General features: G+C 49.8%; 1 protein-coding gene across 2 annotated transcripts in view; it reads left to right on the top strand.

Annotated features, from left to right (window-relative positions):
* The window catches only part of WWC3 (WWC family member 3), a 117,067-nt gene that overhangs the window by 20,532 nt on the left and 70,109 nt on the right, over window positions 1–26,426 (top strand). For both annotated transcript variants that reach the window (XM_087859871.1, XM_087859870.1), the window contains exons 2-3: window positions 19,728–19,837; window positions 25,326–25,529. In XM_087859871.1, coding sequence (XP_087715997.1) covers window positions 19,728–19,837; window positions 25,326–25,529 — 314 coding nt within the window. The remainder of the gene's footprint in view (window positions 1–19,727; window positions 19,838–25,325; window positions 25,530–26,426) is intronic.

Below are 26,426 nucleotides of genomic sequence, written 5' to 3'. Positions count from 1 at the left end.
GTTGTAGCGCATGTGGGGGCTTCGCTCCTTTTTATGGCTGCAAACCCTTTCACTGCATGGAAGGCGCACTGTGTTCATCCCTTCATTCGCCAACGGACATTCGGGTGGTTTCCACCTTTTGGCTGTTGTGAATAGTGCTGCTCTGAACACGCACTCTTGAGTGTCTGTCTGAATGCCTGCTTTCTTTCTTTTTTTTTTTTTTAAAGATTTTATTTATTTATGTGACAGAGACAGCCAGCGAGAGAGGGAACACAGCAGGGGGAGTGGGAGAGGAAGAAGCAGGCTCCCAGCGGAGGAGCCCGATGTGGGGCTCGATCCCGGAACGCCGGGATCACGCCCTGAGCCGAAGGCAGACGCTTAACGACTGCGCTACCCAGGCGCCCCTGAATGCCTGCTTTCAGTGTTGTTGCTCAGGTAGCTGGGGTTGGATGTGCTGGGTCGTATGGTAATTCTATGTTTAACCTCTTGACAGCCACGGAACCATTTTCCATTCCTACCAGCAGCGTAGGAGGGTTCCAGTTTCTCCACATCCATTTCAGTTCCTGTTGTTTTCTGTGTTTTGTTTGCTTTTTAAAACAATGGCTATCCTAGTGGGGATGCAGTGGTATCTATTCTGTGGTTTTTTAAAAAACTATTTATTTATTTGATAGAGAGCACGCGCGGCGCGCACGCCAGCTAGCAGAAGCAGGGGAGCGGCAGGCAGAGGGAGAGGGAGAGGGAGAGGGAGAGGCAGGGGCAGGCTCTCCCCGCTGAGCAGGGAGCCGGATGTGGGCCCTGGGATCAAGAGCTGAGCCGAAGGCAGAGCTTACCTGACCGAGCCACCAGGCGCCCCCTAGTGTGGTTTTGATGTGCATTTACCTGGTGATTAATGATAGCATCTTTCCATGTGCTTGTTGGCCATTTGTGTACCTTGGAGAAGTATCTTTTCAAGCCTCTTCCCTGTTTTTACATTGGGTTCTTGGCCTTTTTGTGGTTGAATTTGACGATTTGTTTTTACATTCTGGATACTGCACCTTATCGAACATGATGGTTTGCAAGTGGTGTCCATTTTTGCAAAGTTCTGGTGGGTTTGATTAGTAGCCAGGCTCGAGACCCACAGACCTGGACCAGTGATTCCTGAGGCATCCTACCAGACACCTAGAAAGCTTTCTAAAACCAAACAAAACTGCTCGAAAACGCAGCCCCGACCCTCTCGCTCCCCAGGGGTTGTGATAAGCTCCTTCCTCCCCCCAAAACAAATAACTACATGACAAAGCGATAGTTAGAGGTGACTCATGACCTGAGTGGACAGGTGTCATTAAAACAGAGACTGCAGCAGTTCCATAGAGAATCAGCCAGCATCAACTCCCTGCTCCCCCTTCTCCAGAATGTTCTGTGTAGGGCATTTGTGACATGTGCGGTAGGCTGCTCTTCATCGTGCCCACGCACGTTCCAGGGTGGCCTGGCCCTCCTGAAGTACCAGCACCAAGACTTGCCATGTTGTTTGGCCTCTCAGGAGGTAGCATTTCATCTGCCCGTTTCTTCTGTGCCTGGGGGCAGGGCACCTCAGCATTTGCACGTAGGCCGTTGAGCTGGGCTCTTAGTATTTCTTTTCTGTTTCTTCTGATGGAGAGAGCGCTGTTGGTGCTTGCTTGAAACATCATTTTAATTATGTTAATGTGGAATATTGTTTCCACTCTAAAGAAATATATTGTCAGCCTGTTTTCCCTCTGCCTTGTGTACCCTTAGTTCCAAAGGATGGCTGAAGGCTTGGCTCAAAACCAAGAAGGTATGCTGGTTGTCGGCCAGTTGGTGGAACTTTCTAGTGAAAGAAGTTCTCATCTGATAGATCTGATAGGAAGCTGGGCACGGCTGGAGAGAGCGGGATCCCTAGGGCTCTGCTTCGTAGGAATCTCATAAGAGAAAATACCTCCTGCCGATCCGGCAGTGTGCCCTGCAGCGCCCTTTATCACTCTGGTGGGTCCCTTCTCGTTCCTGGGTTCATAGGAGCTGAGAGCCTGCCGTGTTCTGGGGGCGTGGTTCTTCCTTCCTGTACCTTCCGTTCCAGGCTGCCACCTGCCCTGCTCCTCCCATGTGTCCGGCTGGTCCGAGATGACTTACTTCCTTGCAAACTTTGGGAACCACATAGGGACTCCTAAGAATACGGTTTTGATGGGTGGGAAAGGAAAAGAAAAAGATGGCCTCAGAGGGATTCAGTGCCATGGAACTGCGTGTTTTATTAAGTTCCAAGTTAGGGTACAAGGTAGTTTTGCGGGGGCAGTTTTTATAGGCTCCTTATGTGCTGCATCATGTTCAACCTTCGAGGAAGGAGGCAGCAAAATCTGTTTTGAATGATCGCCTGGTCAGCCATACATTTCCTGCTTCGTAGCACGTGCTCTCTGTGCCAGTGTTAAACATCAGTGACTATTTTAGAACTGCTGTCTCCCTGCGAAAAAAGGAGAAGCTGGCCCAGGGGAACATTGCATTTTACTGTTGACCCCGTGCAGAAGCCTGTCTTCGTGAAACGTAGGTAGCCCATGTATTTGGTGCTTTCTCTTCTTTGCTTTTTGCCAGACTGTGTGCCGTCTGGGGCTTGCCCTGGTCTGTTTCCTCGAGCTTCTCCCGCACTTGGCAAGTGTGGCAATGCCATGCTCCAGGTGGGTGAATAAATAATTATTGGGTTACAGTTCTAAAAATACTTGAAGTATTCAACCTGGAATTCTCAGTTCAAAAAGCAGATGGTTGTGAAAAGCACTGATCCCCTGCTCCCCAAATGGGCTTCCTGACCTGGCTCGCTTATCGTCTTCCCTCTCCGTGGAGACGCCCCACACGTAGGAGGCAGAGGACCACGTGCCTTCAAGCATCACTTCTACGAAGGCCTCAACCCAGACTTCACGTTACGGTGATCTCTAAAGAGCATTTGAAAGCTGTTGTTCCTTGCGCTCTACCACAAGTCAGTTAAGTCCAGCTTCTTGGGTAAATCCAGATGTCCTCGACGATTCCACTTGCAGCCAGGGTGCAAATCCACTTTCTCACGGGCTCCCTCTTGTTCACAGTCACGAAGGAGTATTTGTTGATGATTTCAACCCCTCTATGCAACTTGGGCCAGTAAGCCTTGATCTTGGAAACCAGAAACATTGGGATTTGTAAACGGGAAAGGAAGGCAGAAGAACTGCAGACGCCGTTGTGTTATTGTTTGGGAGCAGTGAGAGGGGGGTAAGGATTTGGTGTTCCGCTGACCATAAAAATAATTTATGTTCATGTTGAATTGCTTCCGCCTCTAAGTTTCCGGAGCACTCTGTGCCCCCAGCATTGAGGGAATGAGGGAATTTGTCGGGTTGTGGCCATTTGTTATTTATTCGCTCCCGGCTGAGATGAAGTCCTTGAGGAAACTCCTGGCACCTAGCGTCTCACATAGCTTTCCTGCAGTGAATATTGAAACAAATGAATAGCCCTTTATGGTCTCCACACAGCTTGTCCTAGGGTGTGGGGTCCCCACGCTCTCTCATCCTTAGCCAGGGTTACATGCCCGAGACGGTGAGCATCATTTGTACCAGACTTTGCGCCTGCCTCTGCTTGGCGGGAGCTCCTCGTGCATGCCCTCTTTGCTGCGCTGTTCTCCGGGAGGGATTTTCCCACCTTTGCGCCTCACCTGAGTGCGGTGAGTACAGACGCAAACGCCCACCAGGGCTGGGGTCCCAACCAAATGGCCAGATGTCGGAGGTAACAGCGAGTGGTCCCTTCCAACGGGGGTGGCCCTCACCGGCTTTAGTCATCTTTTGTCTTTGGGGACTCTGATCCCTGTGTGCCAGTTCTTCGATGTTCGAGAGAGTTAGAAATTCAGGTGTTTGAAATGAGATGTTCTGAGTTTAGATGTTGGCAACTCGAGGGGGTTTTGGTAAAACACTCTGAGGACCAGCGCTGCAAACCAGACAGAACACGGCTGCAGGCCCAGTTGGCCCCCGGCAGCTTTGGAGTCATGTGCTTCCAGCTCTCGCTCCCTGGCTTGCCCTTGTCCTAGGCGGAGAAGCAGGAACCCGAGAGGAATGCAGTGGTGGCCACACTGGTCTGTAGGGATCATGGGAAGAGGAGGGGAGACGGGGCTATGTGGGATTCTGGGTAGACGCTCCCTTTTAAAAAATGATTTATTTGTATAAACGCCCCACAATTCAGCCCAGCCCTCTCCCTACAAATACTGCTGTGCTCAGCTATCTTCTCTAGCAGTTTTCCTTTTCGTAAGCGAAGGAACCAAACGTGATCATATATTAACTTAATTTGCTAGCCTCTCTTTCTCCCTGACCAATAACCGAAGCACTTCCAAGTTACTACAACGTGTCATTTTTTTAAGGATTTATTTATTTATTTTAGAGAGAGAGAGAGAGTGAGAGAGAGAGAGCAAGCTCACACATGTGAGCTGGAGGAGACGGAAAGGGAGAGGGAAAGAGGGAATCCTCAAGCCGACTCCCTGCTGAGCGTGGAGCCAGATGTGGGGCTCAATCCCAGGACCCTGAGACTGTGACCTGAGCTGAAATCAAGAGTCGGCACTTAACCCACTGAGCCACCCAGGCGCCCCATTACAATGTGTTATTAAACATACTTTAAAATTATCCGAGATAGGCCTCACAAGGACAGGAATTCCGTTTTGGTTTTTGCTCCCTCCAGCCACAGCGCCTAAGCAAAGTCTGGCATGTCGTAGGTACTCAGTGAATAACTCTTGAATGATTGCTGTTGTGCAGTAATTTATTGGGTCCTGTCCCAACTGTTGGCCATTTGGCTTGTTTCCTTGTTTCCTGTTATTGTACACAGTACTGCGATGCAGCTCTTGATACATTAAGGTCTTTACATATTTTAGGTGGTTTTCACAGATGGTACTATTGGCGTGACGGGCTGGTTCCTTCCTTGTGGTGGGGGCTGTCTGGTACATTGTAGGGTGTTTAGAAGCATCCCTGGCCTCTGCCCAGTCCATGCCCGCAGAACCTCCCCTACACAGTTGTGACAACCCAGAGTATCTGCAGACACTGCCAGGTGTCCCTGGGAGGCAAACTGGCTCCTGGTTGAGAGCCACTGTGCTAGTGGGATTAGCGAACCAAAGAGTGTCAACGGATTTTAAGATTTTGAACCTTAAAATATATGCTGCTTGGAAAAAAGTATTTCAGCACACTGTCGTTTGCTGCCTTTCTCCACTCCCCTGTTTTACCCAGTCTCCTTCCCCTGAGAGAGCGGTGTCTTCCCACTGCCCCTTGACTGGAGCAGTGCTGTCTGATAGAACACTCCGTGATGATGGAAGTGGTCAGCGGCTGCCCTGTCCGGGATTGTACCACTAGCCATGTATGGTTCTTTTTTTTTTTTTTTAAAGATTTTATTTATTTATTCAACAGAGATAGAGACAGCCAGCGAGAGAGAGAACACAAGGAGGGGGAGTGGGAGAGGAAGAAGCAGGCTCATAGTGGAAGAGCCTGATGTGGGGCTCGATCCCATAACGCCGGGATCACGCCCTGAGCCGAAGGCAGACGCTTAACCGCTGTGCCACCCAGGCGCCCCGCATGTATGGTTCTTGAGTCCTTGAAATGTGGCTAGTACAACTGAAGGATGAAGTTTCAATTTTATTTAATTTTAATTAATTTAATACTAAATAGCCATGTGTGGCTAGTAGCTGCCACAATGGACAGTGTAGGAAAGCCTCTCTCTGGCACCCCCCAAATAACCCACCCTTTCTCAAAGTGGCCCGGCTGAAGATCACATCAATAACAGGTTTTGAGGCAGCTTCTTGTGGTTGGTGTGTGGTTGCTGTTGAGTTCGGCTACCTCTTTCCTTACACGCCAGGCTCCTGGTTAGGAAAGCAATCTAAAGAAATAAAGCCCGATTAAGATATGAAGAAACTGGGCGCCCTCTGGCCTCCTAAGCCTGCCTGGAATGTATTTGCCCATAAATCCTGATGGACCTGGTTTGGGAATTCTGGCTTACAGTTCCCCTTAACTCATACTGTTTACTTCCTCCGTCTCAAGATCTTTCCTCCCCACCGGCCTATATAGATGGGTTCTTCGTCTGTCCACCCCCCCTTTCTTCCTCCATCCGTCCCTCTATCCACTCATGTGTCTCTCCACCCCCATCCAGCCTTTTGTTCATGCCTTCCACGCATCCATTCCTCTATCCATCCATCCATTTTTCCGTCCATGCTTCCATTGACCCCCATCCAGCTCTTTATCCGTCTCTCCATCCCTCCCTCCATCTCTTTGTCCACCCTTCATTCCATCCCTGCAGCGTTCCCTCTCTCCCTTCATCCATCTGGGCTTAGTGCACTCCTGCTATAGGGTCAGGGTCTGTGCTAGGTACTGGGAAGGCCAGACCTCTGTGATCCTTGACTTTGTGGTATACACAGACTAACGGGGGCGTCAGAAGACACTTGTCCTTTAATGAAGATTCAAAACAGAGCAGAGTGTTGGGAACAAGATTGCCTGGGCTTGTGGTGAGGTAGCCTCTCCAGGGAGAGGGGGCTACAGGTGCTCGGAGTGAGGAGATGAGTTAAGGTCATTTCAGGGTTTAGAGCTTCGGGCTGGTTTGGGGTAGGATAACAGAGACCAAAGGCCTGTGTCCCTGCAGTCTCATTCTCTGCGATTGGATTGTGGGGCCATAATGTCTGAAAGCCCCTTGGTCTTCCTTGGCTCCTGGTCCTGAGAATAACCCCTTTTCTCGTGTCCCCTCTGACACCACGAAGCGGACCTCAGGCACACAAGGTTTGCTTCAGCGAAAGGAACTCGCTGCCGGGTCCTGATAAGCAGTCTTCCGCAGATCCGCAGAACCATCTGTGGCAGTTCTGCGAGTGCAAGCAGGCCGACTGAACCTTAACCGCGCTCTTTGCCGACAGTACTGAGCTCTGCTCAGATGGGCTCGGGCTCCAGGTGCTCGTGGCCTGGTCTTGGGATTTGCATTGACAAGTTGGACAGAACAAATGTATCTCAGAAAAAGAGCCGGTTACTTGTTCTAAGTGTGGCTTTCTGTTTTGAAGAGCCGGGTGCTGTGTTTTTGTGTAATGGCCAGTCCTGCCCGGCCCTCCCGCCAGTGCCCCAGGTGGGGACCTGTGTCCGTGGACAGCAGGAGCCCAGGGCACCACCGCCCGTGTCCTTGTTGGCAGGGCCAAAGGGATGATTCCGCAGGCTTCCTGGTGGTGGTTTTAAAGCTGGGGGGAAGTCTTAGAGAGGGCCCGGAGTGTGTCCTCCACGGGAACTAACGCCTGTCCCGGGTGCGCGGCTGGAGGGGCGCACCCAGGGCGCCCCGGGCCGGCACGCACGTCTCTGCGCTCGTACTTGAGAGGCTCAGTGTGGACGTGAAGGGTCTTCCGGAGGCCCTTGGGTCCAGAAGTTTCAGCCAGGGTGGCAGGGGCATACGAGGAAGAAGCAGTGGAGTTGACGAGCTTGGGGTGATGTGCCTTGCCTTGGGTCCAAGTGGCGTCGGATTTCAAGTAGTTGTGGTAACGCGCGGCATCTTTGCCGGGTGCGCCAGGTGGGAAACTTTAGCTTCTGTTCCGTTCTGATGGAGAATTTGGGGCTCACTATGAAGCCACTTCATGGGGCTGCTCAAGTGTTGTTACTCGCAGTCCTGCTCTGAGGACTTTTTTTTTTCTCCCCCACAATTCTTGCAGCTCGCTATTGAGCAAAATGTCAGATTGGTGACTGCAGCACCTGCTGTTTTGGGGGTAGCTTCTTACAGTACAGGCCGTCCTGACCCCAGCTTGCTAACATCGGGGCTCCTCACTCATTCAAGGGTTCACTGGCCCATGCCGTGGGCCCCTGCTAGGGATGCTGTGCGATCAGCGCAGCAGTGACCTGTTCCTGCCTCTTTGGAGAGTAGCAGGGGGGGCCTGGCCTTGTCGAAAGCTTCCCACTGCTAACGAATGACCCCTTGAATGGGTTTGCACAAAAGACCTCAGACTCAGCACCTTCCCAATGTGACTTTGAAGGGACCCCGGCAGGGTCATGGGAGCGAGCGGAGGCGGCGGAGTAGCTGGTGTCCCCGTTACTCTCCCTGTAGCACACGGCCTACACGGGCATGCCCGCTTCCCCCCGGCCAAGGTCCTGGCTCTGTCACTGTTCCCCTGGCCCCATGCTCCTCTGACTTCATCGTTTTCTGCCCACCCCTCCGGTCCCTCCACCTGCTGTCTACTTTCTGTGCAGCCCAAGGGATCTTTCCACACAGCTGATCTGATGATGGCTGCGTGCCCCGCCCCCACCCCTCCTGACCGCACGCCACCTACAGACCTGCTTTGGCAGGACAGCCCGCGCCTTCTTGGGAGGCTTCCTTTCGCCATACCCGCCCTCGCTACATCTGCTGGGGGCCAGGGCAGGTCCCCGGTTCGCCTGGCACCGGCCTGCGTCGCTCTGGCAGCCTCCTGTGCCCTCCCCGGGTAGGTCAGAAGCAGTCTTGGGTGCTCCTCTCTTGGGCTTTGAACCTACCGCTGGCTGGTGAATCCGGCCCTCCCCCAGGAGCCGCACTCTCTACCTGGCGCCTCTTCCCCTGGGTGGGGAGCCTTGGGAACAGGGATCCTGAAACTGGACTGCCCGGACTGGCAACATTTTGTGTACATCTGAGGGCAGCGTTTTGGGTGTATGTGTAGGCACATTTTTCTAGGGAGGAGATCAATGGCTTATCTCAGATTCCCAAGGAGATCCAAGGCCTGAAAGACCCGCTGTCCCTGAGAACGTAACTATTCCTCGTATCCTCTTCTGGCCTGTTTCCTTCTAGGAGCTTGATGGATGACTGAACGTTTTAGATGTCCAGGCATTTTCCCCTTTGCTTTTGTTCGTGGATTCAGTTCATGATATTCGCAAAGATGCATGTAGAAAAAGAATGGAATTCTCATGCCAAAAAGAAAACAGATTGCAGAAAAGTTGGCTGTTGGTGGGAGGGAGAGAGGTAATTAATGCAAAAAAGGATGCACGATAAAATCCTTTTACTCTTAAAAGCCTGGCGTAGGACCTTTGCAACTGGAAACAGTACAATACTGGTGAGCTTGATCTGGGTGCTATTTGCAAAGCAGAAATTGAGATCACAGAGCCCAGAGGACTGTGACGTCACTGATGCGTGCTGCTTGTCTGCAGTGATGGCCGGGACCCTCCCTGGTCGCCTCCCCCTGTGGTGCCATTTCTAGAGAATGTTATTGTTGGGCCTCCCGGCTCTCCTTGGCCTGTGAGGTTTTCCTCTCCCATTTCAGTTGAATTTACTTCTTCCGTCAATTGTTACTATTTCTTTCTTTTTTTGCCCCCCAAATCCTTCCTTAAAACCTCCCCTTTTGATTTTTAAGTATCCCTTCCTGTCAGTTGTATTTGGTACTAAGTTAAGGATCGAGCTTCTGTAATACTACATTTTATCTTTAAAGGAGTAAGTTCCCTTCTCTAGCCTTTTGTCCGTATTAAAAATAAGGTGGTCATTCACGTCCATAACTGTACTCCCATCAGTCATCATCACTAGAAGTTTGTCAGGAGAGTAAGGGAGATAAAATTATCTCAGAGGGGACTGTGGTGCATATATGCTTACAGGCACACCCGGGCTGGGTTCCAGACCACTGCAGTACAGCGAATATCACGAATAAACTGAGCCAAATGAGCTTCTTGGTTTCTCAGTGCATATAAAAGTTATATTTACACTATACTGTAGTCTCTTAAGTGTGCAATAGTATGATGTCTAAAAAACAATGTAGATACCTTAATTATAACATACTTTATTGCTAAAAAATGCTAGCCATCATCTGAGCCTTAAGTGAGTTGTGATCACGGATCACAGATCATGGTAACAAATGTGATAATGAAAAAGTTGGAAATATTGCGAGAATTACCAACGTGTGACAGAGGCGTGAAGGGAGCAAATATTGTTGGGAAAAAGGTGCAGGCAGACTTATTCTGTGCAGGATTGCCACAAACCTTCAATTTGTAAAAAATACAGTATTTTCAAAGTGCAATAAAAGGAGGTATATCTGTATTCTGACGGCATCTTAATTTCTAGCGTTTTCCCCAGGGATGGTGGTTGCTGCCTGATCGGCTCTTAGTGCCCTTTCGTTTTTGCTTAGAATCCCTCTGAGCCCAGTGGGCGTGCAGGGAGCCCGCTGGTGACCCGCGAGGGCTTCTTCCCAGGACCGGGACTGAGTCTGCTGGTGACCCGCGAGGGCTTCTTCCCAGGGTGGGGACTGGTCTGGCCACGTCTTAGGCACGCATCCCTGAGTTCAGCCTCCTCCTAGGTGAAGTGGGGGTGATAATGGACTCATCTCTTAAAATTGTGCTGATTAAAGGAGATTCTGCCTGTGTGGCCAGAGCACCTGTGGGTTGGCCCCGGGGCTGGTGGGTGTGGCTGCACACTTTCGGTTGTGTCTGCAAGACGTGCGAGGAGGTAGGCGGTAGCCCTACCCCCCAAGTGCTTAATGTATGACTGGCTTCGCTCACTTTGAAGTGTGTCCTGGAGCATCCCCTTTCCAAGCACTGCTGACTGCTGCAGAAAGGAAGGCCACTGTTCGGTAGCACACGCACAGAAGTTTCATAACATAGCACGTACCATACTACCCCCACGAGGTGTGATGTGCTCTCCTGTTTTCTTTTTCTTTTTTATTTATTTATATATTTTTTAATTCTTTTTTTTTTTTTTTTATTTGACAGAGATAGAGACAGCCAGCGAGAGAGGGAACACAAGCAGGGGGAGTGGGAGAGGAAGAAGCAGGCTCATAGAGGAGGAGCCTGACGCGGTGCTCGATCCCATAACGCCGGGATCACGCCCTGAGCCGAAGGCAGGCGCTCAACCGCTGTGCCACCCAGGCGCCCCTCCTATTTTCTTTTTAAACTAAAACATTGATTGGGACCTACTCGGTGGATTTCACCACTCACTAACGGGTTGTGACTATAGCACGAGTGCCCAATCCAGAGTAATGTGACGAATGAATGCAGAGGATTGGAAACGATTAGCTTAGACACTATGTCAGCCTGTGTCCAGCCATTTGGAGGATGTTCTGGGACATTGCTGAGCCGTAACTTGGAATCTGTGGATCAGAATCACCAGATGCATGTAACAACATAAGGTGAGAGGACAGTGAAGTGTTTCCGGAGTGTTTCATAGGACTTGGAATCCTGAAGTTGTTTCTTCCCACTGTAAATTAACTACTTAGGAGGAATCTCAATGAGTGTGTGTAGATTTTTAACACACTTTTAGTGAGGTGTAATTTATATACCAAAAACTTAACCCATTTCAGTGTCGTGCGATGCGTTTTAGTAAATGTATACAGCTGTGTAAGCATCGCTATGAGTTGGTTTTCGAATATACCCATCTCCCGTTGTTCCCCATCCCCAACATGTGCCCCTTTCCTGTTCCAATGCCTCAAAACCACGGATCTGCTTTCTGTCTGTGTGTGTATTTTGGAATGCCTGCTTTTCTGGTTCCTCTTTGGAAAAGACAGATTCCAGAAGTCAGACTTTCCTGGAAGTCGTTATTTGTCCACCCTCCCTGCTGAGACCTGCAGGGGTTGGGGTTCTCCCCGGTGACCAGCTGCCTGGTCTGGAGCCCAGGGAGGAGGACCAGCCCGGGTCCATCTGCAGGGGTTGGGCACCGAGGGCTGGTCTGTGCGGGCATGGGGTGGGCACATGGGCTTTTAAGGCAGCTGGGGAATATTGGAGGACCCAGAGCTGACTTTGGGTCTCCTCGTAGGGCCCCTCAGTCTGCACTGGCTCCCCTCGGTTAGTGCCATGGGTCCAGGATGCCATTTCTAACTCGGCAAGCCTGCATTTCCTATTGCGCTAGAAAACAGATCCTGAGCACCTGTTACTCCTGTCCCCAAGAGGAAGAGATGCACCTGCCTCGCTACAGCCCACTGCCTTGGCTCTAGTCTCTCAGGCCTCAGATCTGCGCACCTGCCCCTGAGCGTATTCTGTCAACACAGAGACATCTCAGAACAGCTCTAGAGCTACCATAGACACGTATGTGGTGGCAGACTCCATTCACCATTGATCAGGGCAAGTCTGTGACTCCCCCTGTGTGTGGGACACTCCCTGGAGCTCCATGGGGGCTGTCAGAGTGGGAGGAGATGGCGTGCTTGCCCAGAAGGAACAGACGCTTGGGGGGAGATGCGACGTGAACAAATCACCACGTTCTGCTTGTAGGTTTAATAGATGTCCCAGGAGGAGAGAGAAAGTGCCGAGGCTGGCCACAGAAAGGGCAGCTTGCTTCCTGCTGGGACGGGCTGGGTCTGGACAGGAGGCATCTGGGCCCCGTGTTGGGAGACGCACTGGGATTTGAATAGAAGGGGGATGGGAGGGAAGCATGGCAAAGGGAAAGAACAATCCAAGTTGAGAAATAGCAGTTCCCGAGGGTTCAGAGAATGCAGGTGGACAGCGAGGGGCCGGAGGGAAGCAAAGAGTTCCCTGCATGCGGTTTTGTGGTCTTAGAAACCTTAGAAATCTTTCAAGATCCCTACTAGGGGCTTGTGGAAGATGGCTTTTCATGCTTGATAGTTCTTAAAGGCTCTTAGTTCAGTGGGTGGATTTTGCCGTGATCTTTCATAGAATTAGACGATGATAGAGTGAGGTGGGGCCCTAGAGCTGTGCCGTCCAGCCCCATAGCCACAGCCGCGTGGGAGATTGCACACCAGCTGGGCTCTGGGTGTAAAACATGGACTTTGCAGTTCAAACTGTGAAATATCTGTTCATGATCTTTATGATCATTGCATGTTAAGTGGATGTTACATGGTAGATTCCACGTTAAGTTGATGTCCCTGTTCCAGCAGGCTGCGAAGTTCACTGGGAGCCAGATAGGTCCGAAAAGTTGAAGGGAAGTCATTACAATTTCTTGAGGATTGCTTTGGAACTCCAATGGAAACACGTGGTATCCCCTCTGAATAGCACATGAAAAACAAGCACGAATTGGAAATATGAAGATGATCTTGTCCCAGGAGACTGGAACGGGTAGTGCAAATGCCGTAGGGTCATCCTGGTCTCCTTCTTGTAAGGAAAATGTGTGAAGAACCAGTGGTTAACCTTTTCTCTCTGCCTTCACCTGCCCACCTCCGCTTTTCTGCACCTTGGTATAGTTGCTGTCAGAGATTCCAGCCCCCTGAGCCTGGCCGGGAAGGAGGGCACGATCTTGGAGGCACTGGATTGCTACCGACTGCTCTCCCCAGTGGCTGGCTGTGGTTGGCCGGGTAATGGCCTCCCAAGACGTCCTCATCCCTGGAAACTGTGACTGTGTTACCTGACGTGGCAAAAAGAGACTTTGCAGGTGTGACCGCGTTAGGGATCTTGCAGTAGGGAGATTGTTCCAGATATCCGGGTGGGCCCAGTGTAATCACGAGGGTCTCCGTAAGTGGGAGAGGGAAAACCAGAGGGATGGCATCCTGAGAAAGACTCGACTGGCCGTGGCTGACGTCGAAGATGGAGGAAGCTGGAGAAGCCAAGAGAACACATTTCCTCCCTAGAGCCTCCAGAGGGAATGCAGCCTGACTGACGCTTTCGTTTTAGTTCTGTGAAACCGAGCTGCACTTGTGATCTCCAGAACTGGGAGATGATACATTCGTGTTGTTTAAAGCCACCAAGTTTGTCACGGTTTGTTACAGCAGCAAAAGGAAGCAAACACAGTCTGAAGCAGGTCTACTGCAGAACCGAGGGGGAGGTGGGAAGGGGAGCGGACGGAGCTGGCCTCCGCGCCATAACCGGAGAGGCCACGCCTGGCTAGCATGACCCTGGCAGGTTCATTTGCTCATCCCCATTTTGAAGATTGGGAAACTGAGGCCCAGAGAGAAGCAGAATGACTCATCTGGGGTTTCATGGCAATAAATGGCTCTCTTGGAGCGGCCTGACTGAGATGGCCCAGGGCCACTCCTTAAAGAGCCCTGCAGGATGCGACAGGCAAACGGGCCCCAAAAGCAGCCGGCATCAGTACCATCCATCATTCTCTCCCTTCTCGCGGCCCAACTCTGGTTAAGATTGGCTAGCAGAACGTGGTCATATCCTCTGCTGGGCCAGGAAGAGCCATTCATTAAGGGGAGACTCTGCAGAGGGAGCATCTCTGAGGGGGGTTGAGGGTGCCTCTCCTGGCTGGGGTTCCTCAGATCGGGGGACGGGGTGAGGGGACTGGTGAGAGCTGGCCACTACGAGAGCACACTTTGAAGCATGGGGACGGTGGATACCCCGCTTCTCAGTTCATTGCTTACCGTGTTTACCCAGTTCCCGCGCGTTCTGGGAATGCTATTAAACTTACCCTGTGCTCCCTACCGGCCTGTTCCTTGAGAGTAAAGCACGCTTGTGCCATACGGTTGTATTCTGAGCGCTTGAGCAAGTGCATTGAAGCTGTCCCCAGAGGGTAATGACAAAGGCCATCTCTTACTTCACTGGTAGGAGTGTCTGCTGAGGGTAACGCACTTCGGCCGTTTGTATCAAGTGCTTACTGCGAGCTCGTATTCATTCTTCACAATAAAGAGCAGAACATCGGAGCATACCTGAAGAGATGACCCGAGGTTCCTGGTAAGTGGATTAGGGTTTACTGGAAATGATGGAAGATGCCAACGTGATGGAAAGTGGTGCTGACAAGGAGGTAGAGGGCACGGAGAAATACGCAAATAAAAAAATCAGTGTATGAAATTATATGTAGTATGATACCGGCTGTGGAAAAACGAGCTGTAGGACAAAGAAGAGAGGAAACAAACGAAAACATGAATCCTGGGCTTCTGGGTTTTAGGTGATTTTATTTCCTGTTCCTTATACTTTACTGTGAAGGTTCTGCATTGAATTTGAGATATGGAAAAAAGAGTTTCATATTCTTCAACCTTGAAAATTTACTTCTTGGACCCTTTCGAGGAAAATAATTATAAATAAAGATTATGAGCTTTATAGTAAACAGAGATGTTCCTTTCATCATAGTTTTAAAAATTGGGATATAATTCACATATAGCATGGAACTCACCATTTGAAGCGTACAGTTCAGTAGTTTTCTGTATATTCACATTGGGCAAGCATCACCACTGTCTCATTTCAGAACATTTTTTATCACTCCCAACAGAAGCCCTGTACCTATTAGTAGTCACTCCCATCCCCTCTCCCCCAGCCCCTGGCAACCACTGATCCATTTTCCGTCTCAGTGGATTTGCCTATTCTGGACATTTCTTACAGATGGATCCACACAACACGACGACTTCAAGGTCCACCCACGCTGTAGCTTGTGTCAGTATTCCGTCTTTTTTTTAATGGTTGTATAGTATGCCATTGTATGGGTAGACCGTGTTTTATTTATCCATTCATCAGTTGATGGCCCTTAGTTGTTTCCACCTTTTGGCTGTCGTGAGTAATGCCTGTGTGGACATTCATTTGTGTGGACGTGTGTGTGGACCTTTGGGTATACACCTAGTTGTAGAATTACTAGGTCATATGGAAACTCAGTGTTTAACTGAGTTTTTTGTTTTTTGAAGATTTATTTATTTGAAAGAAAGAGAGAGACAGAGCATGAGCAGGAGGCAGAGGGAGAGGGAGAAGCAGACTCCCCGCTGAGCAGGGAACCCGATGGGGGCTCAATCCCAGGACCCTGGGATCATGACCTGAGCCAAAGGCAGATGCTTAACCAACTGAGCCACCCAGGCGCTCCAGTGTTTAACTGTTTTGAGAAATTGCTGCACTGTTTTCCAAAGCAGTGCTTATGAATATTTATATTAACAAATTAGGAAATAATGTAGGTGTCAATAGTAGGAGAGTGCTTAGGTGAATTGTATTCCCCTTAGCAAGGTGTTGGTAAAAATGCAAGCTCTTTATTCCTAGATCAGGGATGAGGGGTCAAAGGCAGTTTTGAGATTGGATAATTGTTCTTAAGGAGCTTAATCTATTCAGCTGTTCCAGGTGATGTTTACAGAGGATTTATAACAAGGGAGGCAGAATATTTAGGCTATAGTGTTAGGCCATCTCCAGTAATTTTGGGGGAGACTCAAGGTATGAATTAATAAGTATACATGTTACAAAGTTAGGTGGAAAAGGCAGGATAGAACATTGTATATACTGTGTGATCATGACTATGTCAGAAAAAAAACCCAAAAGAACACAGAAAAAAGATGGAGGAAAACACACCAAAATAGGAATAATGGTTGTATTTGAGGGGTGGTATGAATGGACGTTTTTCTCCTATGTAAACCCTCTGTAATGTAAACAGAAATGCCCCCGAGTCTGTGTGGTGACTGTGGGAAGGAGTTAGTTGGAAAAATCTAACATCAAGTTTCTGGAGAGATGAGAACTCAGGAACTTGGGCCATCATACCTGTGAGTGGAGACAGAACCTTGGGCTTGCCTTGGGGAGGACTCAGAACACCAGCCCGGACTTTGCCCTGCCTGGCCCTCGGCGCTGGGCACTTGCAGAGAGCCATGTGCTCTTGGGGAAGAGCCACTGGACATCAGTGTCTCCATCCAGTTGGAGGGATGACCACTAGCAGGATGAGGGGTCACAAGATTGTCCAGGAGGAAGCCCACCACTGTGCTGAGGGTGCTGCTTGTCTCTGGCCACGGATGAGATCTTGCCCAGGTGGCTTCAGGCCTCAGCCTGACATGTAGGAATCATGCTTTTTAGCCAACAACGGCCAGAAAGCACTCCTTGCTGAAAAACTAGTACCAACAGAACTCCACTGTTCCAGACTCCCAGACCTTGCCCTTCTGACAATGAAAAGGGAACCAAGATTTCCTCAGCTCTCCTCATTGTAGCAATGTGATCAAATACATTCGAAAACTGAACAACTCATCTGAAGCGATTTACTTATTACTGAAGTAATGTTACCCACCATCACCTTTCTTGGGAGAAAAACATCATTTTGATATTGGTACAATTTCAGATGTTCATGGGGCATGTGCTGTGCAACAGAAAAGCATGCAGTCTGTCCCGTAAACATTTTGGAATGATAATTAGGACAATAAATTTAGACATTCTCAATGCTGTTATTGAAAGTCATGCCAAAATGTGTCTATATGTGATGAGGTTGCAGCTGCCTGGAAGTCTAGCGGGTGTGTCACCCTCATAGATGGATGAATCAGAAGAGCAGTGTAGAGTTTATTTTAACGTTCTTAAATAAGACGAAGAAACCTCCTCTGCGTTTCACTGCCTCCTAATAAAGGACAGCCTGGGTCGTCACCACAAATGTCCACTACAGTATCTGACAGACTGGGAAGGGGTGTGAGAGCTTAGTATTTTATTGGTTACCTGTTGCTGCATCACAAACTACTCTGAAATCTAGTGCCTCCAGATGATAGTGAGCACGTGATTTCTGTTGTGCAGGAGTTTAGAAGTTTATCTGGGTGGGCCTTGCTTGGGTCCCATGAGGTGTTGTGGTCAAGATACTGCCTGGGGCTGCAGTCATCTGAAGGCTTGACTGGGGCCGGTGGATCCACTCTCGAGGTGGTTTACTCATGTGGCTGGCAAGTTGGTGCTGGCTGTTGGCAGGAGGCCTTGGTTCTTCTCCATTTGGGTCTCTTCATTGGACTGCTTGAGTGAGCTCACAACATAGCTGCTGGTTTCCCCCAGAGCCCACAGTCTAAGAGAACATGGTGGAAGCACAGTGTCTTTTATGACTCCCACCTTGGAGGCCACACACTGTGATTCCACAGTGTCCTGGTGGTCGCACAGGTCAACCGTATTCAGTGGGGGAGGGGAGCACGCGAGGCCAGGAGGAGGCAGGAAGCATTGGGAGCCATCTTAAAAGCTGGTTGTCATGGGTGTCCTGCCGCAGGTGTGCGTGTTTCACGGTGTGATGGCTGAAAGCGGGGAGTGGGTTTATGTGCTTCTCCTTGCTGTCAGCTAGCCCCTTTGCTGCATTCTGCCTGCCCAGGGGACCCCTGTCTTTGCCTTCTAGCTTACCACTTCTGTGTTTTGGGAGCTGGAAAACTTCAGCATTGAGCCTGTTGAGACTGCTGTCAGGTGAGTAGATGGGCTACTGTGGATCGATGAGACCAACAGCGAGGACTTGATAACTTCTCTGTGGGTGCAGAGACCTTGCTTCTGGCGTGAGCTGGACTGTGAGAGCTGTGCCTCATTGGCTAGGTTTGTAGTACTGATTCCATGGATGACCGTGCAAACTCCATGCTTTGTTTGGAAAGAAAGTGGAATCTGAGACATACAGATTCTGTATCAAGCCACAATAAAATTCACCGAGATAGTAGATGTGTCATTTTATTTTTAGAACAAGTATGGAAGTGTTATTATAATTACCTACGTAATTCATTGGATTGAAAATTGAAAATAGGAACTTAAAATAGTTTTATAACAGTTCTGAATTATGAAGTGAATTGGGCTCCCCACCTCTATTTGTTGATGAAATGAGATCACAGATGTGAACGTGCTTAGAATGCACCTGTGATTGGGCATTTTTCTCTGTTGAATCTAGAATGGCAGAAATGTGCTCAGAACTCCATTTATCTTAAAGCAGCGTTGTTTTTGTTGTGGTTTGGTCCCCTTTGGGACTGGAATCACGCACAACACCCTGCTATAACCTGTTTGACTTGGAACACACCACCATCACGCCGTGTAGGGAACGTTGTGGGATGGGGCAGACGGCACGCCGTAGGCTCATCTGTGATGTCGTGCATTTTGGAGTGCATTGTATTTGGCAGGCTGTCTGTGACGGATTTTACCTTCCGTGTATTTCTGTTTTGATATTGACTCTAACGTCTTAAAACCCTACGTGTAAAATGACGAATTACAGTCTCTGCCATTCTGATGGTGTTTATTGGTTTCTAAATGCTACTGGGAGAGACAGAGCCTGGAGGTCTAACCAGTTCAGGGAAATAACATGTTCAGAATTCATGCTGGTCTTGTGAGGTTTGGCCGCGGTTGTGGTATCTAGCTTTCCTGGGCCAGGGACTTGAACAGAAGAGGTGGGAGGATTGAGTTAGTGAAATTTAGGTTATCGGATTCCCATGCATACCAGTCAGTGTGCATTTATAGAGGCAGCCCAGGAGATAGCTGCCCAGACTCAGACAATTATAAGGCGTGGCCTATTTTATACAACAGCTGTCTTGTCAATCAGTGTGATCATGGGATGTGGGGGAGGGGGCGGTTCTCCCTAAAGACACCCATCTAGAAGCCCTTTATCTGTCTATGTCAAGCCACGTTTTCCTTAGTCATATTTACTTAAAGGAGAAAGGTAGACAATGTGCTTTTGTCGTTTTTCTCCAGAAAACTAAAGGGATCCTTTGCAATTTCCGACTCTTACAGTCTAAGGACCACAGGCAGTATGGAGTAGGTATCTCCTTGTGTTGGACCCGGCTTGCTGGGCTTTTTGCGCTGGGTCATTGGTTAATGTTTAACTCCTTAACAGATGCCCTCTGGTAGATGAAACTTCCCAGTACATTTTAGGTAGGTGTAATCTGTAGTGGTCAGAAACAGACAGGTGGGGGGGCATTTGTAAGGGAATGAGAACAAAACATGGGTGTTCTGTTGTGGAGGTGCCAGCGTCATCACCTCATTAAACATACTGCTTGGAAGAGGATGCTTGTTTTACCTGTTTTGTAACTGTCCATATCTATTTTCGCTGCTATTTAAAGTGCACTTTGAGATAGGAATGCTTTTAACTGTACTGATATTGTTGCTGAGTATTATTCAGGCAAAGCCAGTGAATTAATTGCCCAGCTAAATAGTTGGAGCAGAAGCAGTCAATTAGATGAGATAATATCTAATTTTGTATTAAGACCTAGTTCTAGAGTCGATTCAGCAAACTTAACGAAATTGACCTTTCACATTTGCTTTCATAATTTTATTTTGCAGGATAACAAAGCCATTGACCTTTGCCGATTGTGTTGGGGATGAACTTCCTTTAGGATGGGAGACTGTATACGATAAACAAATTGGAATTTATTACATGGACCACATAAATAGTAAGTAGACTCCCACATTTGAGTTATTATATGTGAATGACTTTTATAGCTCTCAGAGATGCTAAGAACTCTCTTTGTAGAGCTAAGACAGTCGTTACTATCCAATGCAGCATTAGCTGGATTTTTTAAATGTGACCTGAAGTTTTCGTTTGTGGAGTTCTTCAAAAACGGAAGCAGTTGTGTAGCTACCTTGCTTGTGTGTTGCTCAGGACTGCGCGGAGTATGTTTAATGGAGGGTTTTAATGCCTAATAAAAGGAATACATTTCCCAGGCAGTCTGGAAATAGAAAGATCTTTCATAATAAGAAGGTTGTTTATTGCAAAGTGGAGCTTACAAGTTCTTGGAACAATAAATGCCCAAGTGATTACCGTAACTTCATTTTGTCTTACACAGTCAATTTTAACTTTAATATACCAAACCTTTTTGATCTTTGTGACGGGGAAAAAACCGTGTAAAGACTACAGCTAGAATAATGCGGTGGGTCCTTGACCACGCCAGCTTTCTTTGAAGAATTGGGTAGAGCTGTGGCTCTTGACCAGGGCTGATTTTGCTTCCCAGGACGGGCTTGGCAACGTCTGGAGGCGTTTTCCGTTTTCACGTCCCTGAGAGGAGCTACTGGCTTCTGGTGGGCAGGGGCCAGGGATGCTGCTGAGCTGCGTACGCTGCTCGGGACAGCCCGCCGCAGAACGAGCTGCCCCCCGAATGGCCGTGGTGCCGAGGTTGGCACACCCTGGTTTGCAGGCTGCATTCTGTTCTCTGCTCCTCACTCTTGGCTTGCCTCCCCTGCATCAGCCTTCCTCGATCTGGTCCCAGCGGGGGGATCCACTTCTCTCTCACATTCCCACTTTTGCACTCTCTCCCATTTTCATTCTAGCTACCCTCAGTGTTTCTGTCATTTATCATTTTTCACTCCTGGGGACACGAAGTGTGGCTTCCCCTTGGCGTGTTTTCTGTCCTTCAGTCAGTGCAGGGGAGGCTGGGAGGGCCCGAGGACGCACGATGCCGACCGCGTGAGTGATCTGAAGCTCTTTCCTCACTCCGGTCCATGGCTCCTCACGTCCCCTGCGTGCGGTCAACCCAGGTTGGTGTCCTTGGGGCCCATTCCTGCATTGGCACTTCCTGGCCAGCCTCCCAAGTCAGCATTAGGGAACCTAAATGGCAAGACTCCCTTTCTCAGTCCTGGGGCAGTGGAATTTCTGATTCGCAGCGGTCGGCCTTGCACGTGATATCAGCCTTTAGCCGAAGACTGGGCAGGGGGGAGAAGAAGTGCCCTGGCTCAACCGCCCTCCCAGGCAGTTATCTACGTGGCAGGAGGGCTTCTGGATAGATCCACCACCCACCAGACAGAGTGCAATGCTTAGTGAGGCCCCTGCCGAGGGTGGCCCTCCCTATAGCCCCAGCTGACCTGGTGCCTCACGACTGTGTGTGTTCGAGGTGTCTCGCTGTCTGGGCTTGCCTTCCCGACTGCTGGTGGGCAGCCCCCGCAGGTGAGGGACGCCCCCACGGGTGAGGGCTGCTGCGCGATGGGCCCGGGTACCTGTGCACAGGGCCCTCATCCCCAGTCTTTGGCCTCTCCGAGCCCAGGTGGTATTACTGAATGGCAGAGGCATCTGCCTTACACAACCTTTCTGGAAAGTCTGTCTGCCGCTGAGGTCCTGGATTGCCTCTCCTGTGAACCCAGTGTCCTCATCCCTCTGTGCCCCCTTCTTTGCTGTGGGCGTTCCTTGCTCACCTGCTCGCTGTCACAGGGAGTGTTCTAGAGTGCCTCTCTGTGCTGGCCATTCTTTGGGCTCTGGAGACGCAGGGAAGTGAGACCCAGTGTCTGCCCTCAAGGATTCCACATGACATTCTAGACGTGGCCATGAACCCAAAACTGAGTAATTACCAAGGACTTTCATCTAGCCACTGTGAGTGTAAGTGGGGTGACTCGGCACTGTGGGTGATGAAGACGTCACAGAACCCATCTCTCTCTCTCTCTCTCTTTTTTTCAGGAACAAGAAAGGTTATTATTGTTGTAACAAAATGTACATGGGGGTCAAACACTGCATTCCAGAAAACTTGCTCCCGAGAACCCAAGTCTTCCTAGCACAGCTGAGGAGTCAGATATTAAATTGGAACTGTGCAGGTTGGCGGTGGGGTGTGAGGGACCAGAGGGACCCTGGGTGGACCGCCTTCGAGGCTCCCAAGAGCCTCTGGTGCGCTGGACAGAGTGCAGGCCATGCCCGCGGGCCACGGCGGGCCTTGGTGCTGCGTACACAGCGGCGACTCTGGCCACTACAGCCGGGACCGCGCCCCGCCCCGGGCGCCCGCAGTGTGAACTCTGGGCTAGTTCAGAACCCTGATTTTTGGTGTTATATTTGTTTCTTATTTCCTGGTGTGAGCTTTTGAGGCCTAGGGGGGTCTTTCCAGGAGGGGCCTGAGGTGGCAGTGTGAAGGGGGTAGGGGGTGTTGGCGGAAGGCGGTTTAAAGGGAGAACTTCCTTGAAGCATCCTAGCAAGCACTCGTGTGTGTGTGTGTGTGTGTGTGTGTGTGTGTGTGTGTGTTAAAATAAACATGACGTAACATTTACTTTTTCAACCATTTTGAGGTGAAATCCACAGAATATAAAATTACCCATTTTAAAGTGTAGAGTTCGGTGACATTTAGTGTGTCCTGTGTTGTACAGCCACCACCTCTGTCTGGTTCCAGAACATTTCATCACCCCAAAGTCAAAGCTGGAACCCATGAGCAGTCACTCCCCATTCCCCCCTCTAGTCTCTGAGCCCCTGGCCACCATGAAATCTCCTTTCTGTCTCTCTGGATTTGCCTCTTCTGGACGTTGCATATAGATAGAATCATACACTATGTGGCCTTTTGTGTCTGATTTCTTTCACTATGACGTGTGTGAGGTTGACCCGTGTTGTAGCATGAAGCGGCACTGTGTTGCTTGTTACGGCGGAATAACCTGCCATTGGACGGATAGACCACGTTTTATTTATCCGCTCATCAATTGCTGGAATTAAGGTTGTTTCCACCTTTTGGCTGTTGTTATAGTGCCGGCCAAGCACACACAATTAAATTTATGTATGTGTCTATGTATTTATTTATTTACTAAGATCTGATTGGCTTTATGAAACGATTTGTGAATCAGGTAGCATCCCATCTAGCATATAGAAGAGAGCTCCCCAGGCACGGTTTTTTTTTTTTTTTAAATATTTTTATTTATTTGACAGAGAGAGATGGCCAGCGAGAGAGGGAACACAAGCAGGGGGAGTGGGAGAGGGAGAAGCAGGCTCATAGCGGAGGAGCCTGATGTGGGGCTCGATCCCATAACGCCGGGATCACTCCCTGAGCCGAAGGCTGACGCTTAACCGCTGAGCCACCCAGGCGCCCCCCCAGGCACGTTTTAAAAAAATTTCCTTCCTTCCTTCCTTCCTTCCTTCCTTCCTTCCTTCCTTCCTTCCTTCCTTTCTTCCCTTCCCTTCCCTTCCCTTCCTTTCTCTCTCTCTCTCTCTTTCTTTCTTTCTTTGTTTTCAAATTTTTATTTAAATTTTGGTTAGTTAACATGTAGTATATTGCATATTTATGTAGAATTTGGGTTGGGGGAATTTGGCCAGCACTTCTCTGCGCTCTCCCTTATTTTGTTTTGGCTACCAGCAGCCTGCACGCATTTACCAAAATGTCATCGTGAAAACAGCCACCATAGCCTGGGGTCTCTAAGTTTGGAACAGGAACAGGGCTTCGCAGGTTTTACTTCATGGAGGCAACCACTTGTGTTGAAATCTCCCTTAGGAGATCTGTTGCAGTGAAGGAGGGGAGCCTTCTCTGCGTCTGGGTGTGGGGCCCGTTTGCTCAGTCTGCCTCCTCAGTCTCAGGATCAGCTTTCGGGGCCGTAGTCCTCTGCCTGTGGAGCAGACTGCCTGTCTGTTCCGTGTTCGGTGCACTTGGAGTCAGCGGTTACCGATTGCTTCTGGCTTTCGGATGGCTGCAAGGTCCTGAGAAGAGAATGCTGACTGAGGCCCTACGCCTGCCTTTGAGGGCTTGAAGTTTAGTTGGGGGAAAGAGAGACATGGAAGCAGTTATGTGCCCAGCGTTAGGAACTGCAGTCCTGCCCATCGCGTAGAGGCGTTTGTGCTTGCAGGGGACAAGGAGGCTTCAAAAAGGAGGCGCTTTCACAAAGGGACTTGGGAGATGGTAGGGTTTTCTGGTGGGCAGAAAAGCAGAGAAGCAGCAGCACTTTGGAAAAATTCATCCTGGAGCAAGGACAGAAAGTAGAAATGAGGGGCGCCTGGGTGGCTCAGTGGGTAAAGCGTCTGCCTTCGGCTCAGGTCATGATGCCAGGGTCCTGGGATCGAGCCCCGTGTCGGGCTCCCTGCTCAGTGGGGAGTCTGCTTCTCCCTCTGCCTCTGTGATTTCTATCGCTTTCGCTTTCTTTCAAATAAATAAATGGAATCTTAAAAAAAAAAAAGAAAGTAGACATGAAGCTGGTGAGTTAGTTTTGGGACTCCTACATCATTGCTTTAAAAGCAGAGGTAGGAAGGTGGCTTTGGTGAACGCACTAAGCATGGCTCTTGGCGGAATGAGACAGGAAGCCTGCGTAGTTTTGGAGAGGAGGTCATGAGGATCTGAGTGAACTTAGGGGAGGGGGAATGAAGGGTATGTTCTCACTCATTATTATATCTAGGGGCAGGAATCATCAGTTCTTGATGACCCATGGAATATTCTGGGTGAGGGAGAAGAGCAGGCATTCTCTGAGGGTGAGTCCCAGGGTGGCTAAGTGGGTAGATCCAGCTGATGCCTCTCACTTCGAGAGCGGAGGCAGAAGGAGAAGCACGTGATTGCAGTGTCACTGTGTGCTTCTGGTTTGCGTAGTAAAAGGACGCCGTGTGACAGTGAGTTCTGCTTTGGACGAACAACTCAGAATTACTCTGGGTCCGTCCAGGTGGAGATGCATTTAGGGGACAGTTGGAAGAAAAATGGAAGCCCAGGAGAGAGGCTGGAGCCAGAGGGAGGCATGAGCCTCCCTTGTAGAGTGAGAAAGCCGGAGTGGAAAAGGGGAGAATTTATAGGTGGGAGATGAGGAAGTTCACAAGCATCGCAGAAGGGCCGCAGGTGTGGTGCGGAGTCAAGGGGAAGGCAAGCAAGCCGGAGCAGAGGGCATCCTGAGCCAAAGAAGTCAGCGAGAAGGAGGTTGGGAAGAGCCGTCGGGTTGACTCTGACGAGCGCATTTGGTTACGTCTCCACCAGTGTGAAAAATTGTGTGGCATCGTCTTCAGCCCCCTCCAGCCAGCCTTTTCATGTCCCGAGAGTTTTCTTCTCATCTCGACTGTGGCCATGTGAACAGAAGGTGTTCCGCGCTACAGGAAGCTTCGTTACATCGATGCTTCCATAATGTGCATCCTGGCAATTAATTAATTTTCACATTGACTAGTCGCATAAGTGCATGACTGTTGGTCAGCCTAAAGAGTTTACTTCTAAGTCCCTTACGTTCTTACTCTTTTCATTTCAGAGCTTACCCAGATTGAGGATCCCAGAGAACAGTGGCGGCGGGAGCAGGAACGGATGCTGAAGGAATATTTAGTTGTGGCCCAGGAGGCTCTCAATGCCAAGAAAGAGATCTACCAGATTAAGCAGCAGCGGTTCGAGCTGGCTCAGGAGGAGTACCAGCAGCTGCACAGAATGTGCGAGGACGACAGCCGCTCCTACGCTAGCTGTGAGTTCACTGCCTCCCGGGGTTCACACGCATGACTTTAGAAGCCAGCTCTCCACTAGGTTACCTGCAAACACTGAACTTGACTCAGGCAAGCCCGCTTCCTAGTTTCTAACTGCGTACTGTTAGGAGTCAGTGTTTTGCTCTGGAGTCAGGTGTCATCCTTTAGCGAGTATTTATCAAGTGCCTGCCTTGTGGCTAGGCACCATGAGGCAGTGGAGCCCAAGAGTGCAGACGTCCCTGCCCTCAAGACCTTCCGTTCACGTGGGGAAGGGAGAAAATCAACAAGCGAGTTTCCGGTAGCGACACGAAACCACCTCACGTCTCATGTTTGTCAGTGCAGACAAGGGCTTCCCCCACACTCAGTTAGACGGATGCACGCTGATGTTCTCAGAAGGAATCCCTCTTAGTTTTCGAGGCTGCTGGATGTGGGCCTCCATTTCATGAGTACTCAGCAGGTGCTCAGGTATTCAGGGAACCCGGTCCAGTCTCAGAAACCAAAGCATGTTGTTACCGACACAGTCAGTCACCGCTGGAGCCTGTCCCCTCCTAACAGAGTTGTCACACTTAATAGCCCACCACAGGTGCATAGGGCCGCGACTGGTGTGGGTGCCAGTGAGCTTGGGAAGAATGTGTGGAGGTGCTGCCGCTAAGTTTTGTGTCACAACAGCCTCAGTCTAGTTGAGACGTAGAGAGACTTACCTGTGACATGACTGCCACGTTGCCAGGTATTTGCCTCTGGTGACACAGCCTTGAGCATTAAAGACACGGTCAGAGCTTTATTCTGTGTTGCAAGTCAGAACGGAGTTAAGGCCAAGGGGCCATAGTTGTTTTTTTTTGCAACTGCTGTTGAAGGTGAATACGCCTTTGCAGGCTGTGGGGAGGAGAGGGGTGGGGCGT

The sequence above is a fragment of the Ursus americanus genome, chromosome X (assembly GCF_024610735.1).
Source record: "Ursus americanus isolate L20-20 chromosome X, mUrsAme1.1.p, whole genome shotgun sequence".
Lineage (NCBI taxonomy): Eukaryota > Metazoa > Chordata > Mammalia > Carnivora > Ursidae > Ursus > Ursus americanus.
The sequence above is the reverse complement of the archived record's forward strand: the minus strand, read 5'-3'. Positions and strand labels throughout refer to the sequence as shown.